At 36.2% G+C, this 7,874-nt stretch overlaps 1 protein-coding gene across 1 annotated transcript; it reads right to left on the bottom strand.

Annotated features, from left to right (window-relative positions):
- Positions 1 to 732: 732 nt before the first annotated feature.
- LOC121761097 (receptor-like protein 19) lies at positions 733 to 3,346 on the bottom strand. The gene has a single exon (XM_042156691.1). The coding sequence runs from the start codon at positions 3,284 to 3,286 to the stop codon at positions 881 to 883; it is 2,406 nt and encodes an 801-aa protein (XP_042012625.1). The 5' UTR covers positions 3,287 to 3,346; the 3' UTR covers positions 733 to 880.
- Positions 3,347 to 7,874: the final 4,528 nt, after the last annotated feature.

Below are 7,874 nucleotides of genomic sequence, written 5' to 3'. Positions count from 1 at the left end.
CTCGTAAAATATCTTGTAAGCAACCTCTTCTATCTTCTCAAAATATCTTGTTGTTGTTTAGAGATGGTCGATATAATGTTATAGTACTAATAATGATAAATAAATGTATAATATGTAGTGAAATTGGTCAGTCAGATACTATATATGTTAAATAAATAATACTATATCGTAGTAATATATTTGGAGATAGTATCAACAAAAATTAAATTAATAAATTTCATGAATATTTCAAAACAAATAAAATTAAACTATTTTAAAATTGTTTTGAAAATTTCTCTTTGGGCCCTTGTTATTGGGCTGGTTCGGTACCCATTTATTATAATAAAAGCCCAACATATAAAAAGTGCGTGCACAAGCCCAATAAAGTTGAGAAGGTCCCAAACCTTAAAAAAGCCTAGAAATTAATTATGCCGAAAAACAAAAATTAATATTTATACGATTTTTTTTCTTTTTTTCAACTTTACCCAAAGTGTTGATTCATTTGTAAATACACATTTATACCTCATTTTTCAGTTGGTAATACATTCTTGAAAAGGTACATTTATTGAAACAATTTTCTTTTAAAAACTTGGATTGAAAATGGATCCACATACCATGGATATATGCAATAATTCGTAAAAATAATATCCTTATCTAAATTTGTTGATAGTATCTGCCATTTGTCTGCTAGATTGCCTGATTGAAAGCTGGAATTTGAAGGAGCAGAAGGTGTTTGACGAAATTCTTAAGAGATAGTATTTAATTATAACTTTTATTGTGAATTTTAAAGAGGCAGATCACACAATTCTAGTATTACAAAAACACAATCACACAATGCTAATAGAAAAGTTTTACATCACCATTTCATATGCTAATTAAACACAAACCACATTGCTCAACCTCACTGATGATGCCTTCTTCTAACCGCATTCCTCTCTTCTCTTCTTCTTACTCTTCTTTCATGTCTTCTTCTCCTTCCTCTCTCATAGAATATCTTGTCAGCAACCTCTTCTATCTTCTCAAAGTATCTTTCTCTCAACCTTCTGCAACATAACAGTGTCCACGCAACGCTTCCTATTCCCACAACATAACCAGACGCAGCAAACACATATTCCCACTCTATCTCCGATTCCAATGGCGTTGCATCATCATCTTTTGCTTCTGATGGTCCATGAGGAGGCCTGCTGCAACTTCTGTCGAGTGGGAAACCACATAACCCCGCGTTTCCTTCAAACAAATCCGCAGAAAGCGTTTGGAACTGACGGCCAGTTGGAATCATCCCTGTCAGATGATTGTAAGACACATTCATGATTGAAAGGAAAGTTAGTTTCGTGAGCTCCTCCGGTATTCTTCCCCTGAGCCGGTTTGCAGAGAGGTCGAGTGACCCAAGCTCTGTCAATCCACCCAATGATTTTGGGATGGCGCCACTGAAAGCATTGTGGGATAAGTTGAGAAGATAAAGCGAGCTAAGATTACCAATTGCATCTGGTATTTCTCCTTCAAAACGATTCGAAGACAAATCAATGGATGTAAAGTCAGGCCAAATCTTGACAAGCTCCAGATCATTTCCCTTGACTATTATCACCACCTGGTCCTGGTAGAAATAGTCGGGGCGTAGATAATCAGAGCTCGATCGGTTAGGCCTTCGCCTTTCTAGCATCATACCACTCCAGCTCGAGAAGTTTAGCAGACTCACATTCCCACTGAAATCATTCGATGATATATCTAGAATTTGAAGATTCGGCCAACTCTTATGACATCTCAAGTCTCCATGGAATCTGTTGGAGCGCAACACAAGTATGCGCAAGCTCAACGGTAGCATGCAAGGAAAACTACCCTCGAAGTCGTTGTTTCTAACATTAAGCAACGCTAAGCTCTTACAATTTCCCAGAGACTTAGGAAGCTTCCCGCCCAAATTATTGTTACTAACATCCAATGTTTCTAGGCCACACTCACCCGGAAATTGATCCAGGATAACACCACTGATTTGATTTCCTCTTAGATTGAGCACTGTACTATTCTGGAATAGGCACGGAGGTATGCTACCGCTCAAGTTATTGAAAGACAAGTCGAGAACACTGAACGAAGATGCTTTGCAGAAGGAGGTTGGAATCGCGCCGGTTAGTCTATTGTTTCCGAGCAAGAGAGCAGAGTAACTAAATAGATGAGAAGAATGCAAATAGTGATGCTTTTCCAAACCCGTTAAATAATTAAAAGAAAGATTCAAATAGTCCTTTTCAGTTTCCCAAATCCAACCAGGAATTTCCCCACCAATGTGATTGTTTGAAAGATCCAAATGCCTCACGTTTCTGAGATATGGAAACTCGTGGAGATTGCAGGATGCTAGATGCAATACACCAACGCTGTGGATTCCATCGAAATTTGAGGCGAAATTGGTCGTGTCGACTGACAGTTTGTTGTGTGAAAGAGACAACTCCACGAGCTTCGAAAGACTTAGGATCTTCCGCAGATGAAAAGTGCCATTGAACAAGTTGTTAGAGAGTTGGATGGAGAAAATGTTTGGAAACCGGAAGAATGAGCTAGGAAGAGGGCCTTTGATCATGTTATAACTCAAATCTAGCAATTCAAGATCGCTGGCAATAGGAAATTCTGCGATTTCTCCACTGAATCGGTTGTTGGCTAGCATGAGAAGACTTAGCGAAGGCAGGAGGAAGAGACTGCGAGGAATGCTTCCATTTATTGAGTTTTGCTCTAAAGCTAAGTAAGAGAGATTCGTGAGGCTCCCGAAGTCCAAGCGAGAGAGCGATCCGGTTAGATGATTATCGCGAAGGTCAATGGTGTCGAGCCCGTGGCAAGAACGAAAAGAAGGAAGTGAGCCAGTGAGGGAGTTTGCGGATAAGTCAAGATGAACTAAGTTTGTTAGATTTGAAAGTGTGTTTGGGATTGTTCCGGTGAAACCCGAACGTGACAAATCAAGGTGTTTCAAATTTGTGAGGAGATGAATGCTCTTAGGAATCTGAGTTGAGGTGAAGTCATTTCCGGCGAGGCTGAGCTTCGACAAGTGTGTTAAACGGAGAAGGGTTGATGACTCACCGATTCGGCCGGAGATGCTCTCGTAGTCGAGGAGGAGACTGACGACACTGCCAGCGCCGTCGCATTCCACGCCGCCCCATTCGCAGCAATCGTATGTTAGATTCCATGTCACTAGCTTTTGGGATAGAGAAGAGTTGAATACCAACTCGCTCTTGAGGTCGAGTAACAAGTTTTTTTGATGATCGAGGCATTGGCCGTCGATCAATACTATGAAGACGAGGACGACGAAGAAGAGAAGGGAAGAAATTGCCATTGCAAATAGGAGTAATGCATTCTGAACTTGAGTTGATGTAGTTTAAATACGAGATGGGAAGTCGAATTAGGCTGCGACTTAAAGTCTCACTTTGACTTGTAAAAAATTATAAAAATATAAAGGAAGGTGGGTGAAAAAAAATTATTTGAATGAATCGCATTTTTATACATTCTTTTTTTATAGGAGAATGTAAGGTCCATTTACTCAAAAAAAATAATTAAATTTCAAATTATGCACACTCAAAATGATAAATACAAACATTTTTTAGTGGACATAAAGTGTATGAAAATGCGACCCTTTTCAAATCCGTGACTTTGACCCAACTACCTTATTATTTGTCACCTCTTTTTTTAAACAAATTTTTGTATTGATTATTGTTAATGTGTCTAAAAGTGTTTGCGAGGAAGGTGCTACCTGCGAAAATGGGAGATTCCCACTTTAAAAAAACAAGATAAAATAGTACCAACTTGTATTAGAATATATATATAAACCTATATTACCAAATTGCCCTTCCTCCACATGCAATGGCTCCAAATTACAGTAGACGGAACGGATGGGCCGGCCATTGTTCTTCCGTCAACAGCCTCCGTCGACGGTCATTGTCGTCGTTCATCGTTCTTTGTATACGCATCGCAGTTCTAGAATGCACGAAAACATGACGAATGATTGAATACTCTAGTGCAAAAGACATGAAAATAATATTCGAATTTGTGCATTTGACACTAGCTATTTATATTAATGGATATTTATCATTGCCAAAAGGGAGCCCATTAAGCTGCAAAGGCACAACCCACATGTTGGTGGAGCCAGGAAAGATTGGTAGCAAGACAACCAGGAAAGGTAAAGCATTCGAAGAATTATCCGGCAGAGGGGGAGAGACAATACCCTGCCGGAAGAGATGGAGTCGCCAAGAGGGCGAGAAGTAATACGTGAATATTGGTGAAGCTTAATGGGCTCATAGTTTGAGCTGGAATGGACCGAGAATGGTCTTAAGATAGCCCCTAGATACGAGTAAAAACTGTCTAAATTAGCTCCTCGACAAGAGTCAAAACTGTCAGAATTAGCTCCTCAACATGAGTCAAAACTGTCCGAATGAGCTCCTCGACAAGAGTCAAAACTGTCAGAATTAGCTCCTCGACACGAGTCAAAACTGTCTAAGATGGCTCCTAGATACGAGCTAAAACTATTTAAGATAGCTCCTAAATATGAGTAAAAACTGTTTAGACAAACTCCCGGACACGAGTTAACTGTCTAGATTGGCTCATTGACACGAGTTAAAACCGTCAACAAAAATTGAAGAGCTCCTTGATAAGAGCCTAAACTTTCAATGAAGAAAAATTGAAGAACTCCTTGAAACGAGTTTAAACTTTCAATGATGAATGAAGAGCTCCTTGAAACGAGTCTAAACTTTCAATGAAGAAAAAATAACTCTTTGATACGAGTATAAATTATCAATGATAAATTGAAGAAGCTCTATGATACGAACATAAACTGTCAATGGAAATAGAAGAACTCTTAAATACGAGTATAAACTATTTATCAAACTAAAGATCGTGCAAGTTAAGTGTCGAAAAACTCGATACTCAACTTGAGGGGGAGTGTTGGAATAAGGAAATCAATTAATTGGAGAACAAGAAGGCAAGGGATGAAGTTATGGCAAGAATAATGAAGGAAATCAATTAAAGATTATGAAAAATCAAATCAAGAATATATTTATGGAATTAGAATATATTTTCCATGTATAGCTAGAATTATAGCCTATAAAAGGTTGTGTAACCATTGAGAGAATGAATTCAAGTCATTCACAATGTAGTCTTTAAAGTTCTCCTCATCTTTTACTTTCTGCAATAGTATTTTATTTTCCGCATTTTACTTTTCAACACTTTTCGTTGATTTCTGGTCAGTATATAAAATCATAACGATTCAATTTTTCGTACCATCTCACAATTATCAAAATTTAAAATGAAACAACATCGTTTCAGATAAATTAATGCCATTTTAATCAACAATCAAATTAGAGTTACATTTTTTTATTCTTTTTTCAAAACAATGTCATTTTGTTATCATGTTATATTTGATTTTGTCATATTATTATCGATTTTTACTATTGTGGGACAATTGTGAAATGAAAAGTTATGTTTATATATTCCAATTTCAAAAGTCGTGAGCCCGATCAGAATTCAACGAAAAGTTGAGATTTAAATAACAATAATCTCTTTTATTAATTAAATGTTTTTGTTATAGTGGGTGTAAATTGTTTTTGACACATCCAATCGGTTTAAGTCATCAATAGTAATATTTTAAAAATAATACGGATCCTATAATTAATAGTAACTCTTCACTAGTGTAAAATATTTTTAGGATTAACATTCGACAACAAGTTGTATATTTTTAGTACGTAAATGTTTATTTTCTGAGGCGAAGTGGTTGTATATGAAAAGATTTAAATTTTACACTAACAAGTTTGCAAAAGGTCAAAAGCCACATGCAACAACAGACTAGGTCATTGTTATATGGAACTTTTTTTGTCTATGCCTGCTCATTGTAAATTAAATGTCTCAGTTCCCTGTGTCATTTTTTATACTAGTATGAGATTAATAATTTTCTTATGAGAATATTCCAAACCCATTCATTATTTTAATAGTTTAAAGTCTGACATAAGTCAGGACTTTCCTGCAAATTCCAAATTTCTTATGGGTGGATTTGTTATAAAATTTGCCCAAATTGTCGATAGAAATGCTTGATTAACTGATATAGTTTCTCTAGGATTTGGTGATACACATTTGAATTCAACATTAATACGCTATTTTTGCTTTTGAATCATATTTCAAATTAAAAAAGTTATCATACTAATAGAGTTGGGATTAATATACTATGGGTGTTCGGTTTGCAAGATTTTATCCCGGATTAAATTAGTAGTATGTTTGGTTCATGAGATTTAGTCCTTCAACTCAATCCTAGATGGATAATCATGGGATAATTAGTCATAGCTAACTCCCTATGACTAAAATAATCCCACAACTCAATCTTAAATTATATCTTAGTATTATTTTATCTAGGAAACCGAACACCACCTATATTGCTTACATATTTACTTATTTCTCATTTCTCCACGTGGGATGGTTTGCACCTCTAACATATATATATCATAGAGTAAACAACAAAATGCCCTCTAGATTATGAAGCTGATCTATAAATTGAAATAAATAAATTTTATCAATATTATTAAAATAAAATAAAATGACTACTTTTTAAAACGGGTGTTATTTGAGAAAAAAGATAATACTCCTATTAGTTGAATTTCCCTCGATAGCCCTTGTTATTGGGCTGGTTCTAAAGGCCCATTTATTACAATCGAAGCCCAATATAAAGTGCGTGCACAGGCCCAATAAAGTTGAGAAGGGCCCAAACTTGGGAAAGCCTACTAATTACATATTTTTATTTTTTTTTTCATTTTTCGTCTATCCATTCATCATTAAACATTACATTTCACTTTCATTTTTTTTAATTAAACCTCTCATTCTACTAACTTATTTCACTCACATTTTATTATAAAATCGATATATAAAAATAGAAACCACGTTACACTAACTTTCTGTAGAATAACTTGTCAACAACCTCTTCTATCTTCTCAAAGTATCTTCTGCCATAACGAGACAAGTCAAGGTGTTTTAGATTCGTGAGAAGATGGAATTGGTTAGGAATCTCACTCGTCGTGAAGTCATTGAATGAAAGGTCAAGCTCCGACATGTATGTGAACCGGAAAAGGGTGAATGACTCTCACCCATTCCGCTGGAGATGCCTTCTCTGCTGAGGGCTAAACCGACAACACGGCCAGCACCATCGCATTCCACGCCACCCCATTTGCAACTGATAGAGTATTTAATTTTTCGTCCGTCTATCATTAAATGTTATATTTCACTTTTAATGTATCTAGTCACTGGACCTCAAATTTCACTAACTCATTTAACTAATATATAAAAGTAAGACCACTAATTTTTTTTCTACTCACATTTCTTTACAAAGTCAAAAAAGTTTCTTAAAGTCCGAGCTGGTTAATATAAATATGGGACATTTATTATCGCACAGAGGGAGTATTAATTAGTAATTATTCTTTATTAGATCTGTGTTTCATTATGGAGTACTGTATTTCCTTTGCATTGTAACAACAGACCATATGGTAAGCAAAACCTCACTAATGATGTTTCCTAACCCCATTCTTCTTATTCTTATTTCATGTCTTCTTCTCCTCCCTCTCTCGTAGAATATCTTGTCTGCAATCTCCTCTGTCTTTTCAAAGTATATTTCTCTCAACCTTCTACAACATAACAGTGTCCATGCAATGCTTCTGAATCCCACAACATAGATGCAGCAAACACATATTCCCACGCAATCTCCTCGTTTTTCGATTCAGATGGTGTTGAACCGGGTCCATGAGAGCTGCTACAACTTCTGTCGAGTGGGAAACCACATAACCCCGTGTTTCCTTCAAACAGATCAGCCGAAAACGTTTGGAATCGCTCCGGTTAGTTGATTGTTTGCAAGCAAGATAACCGCATCACTTATATTTGGAGAGGTAAGAATTGAG

The sequence above is a fragment of the Salvia splendens genome, chromosome 13, assembly GCF_004379255.2.
Source record: "Salvia splendens isolate huo1 chromosome 13, SspV2, whole genome shotgun sequence".
NCBI classification, from domain to species: domain Eukaryota; kingdom Viridiplantae; phylum Streptophyta; class Magnoliopsida; order Lamiales; family Lamiaceae; genus Salvia; species Salvia splendens.
This window is presented reverse-complemented; position numbering and strand designations above follow the sequence as displayed.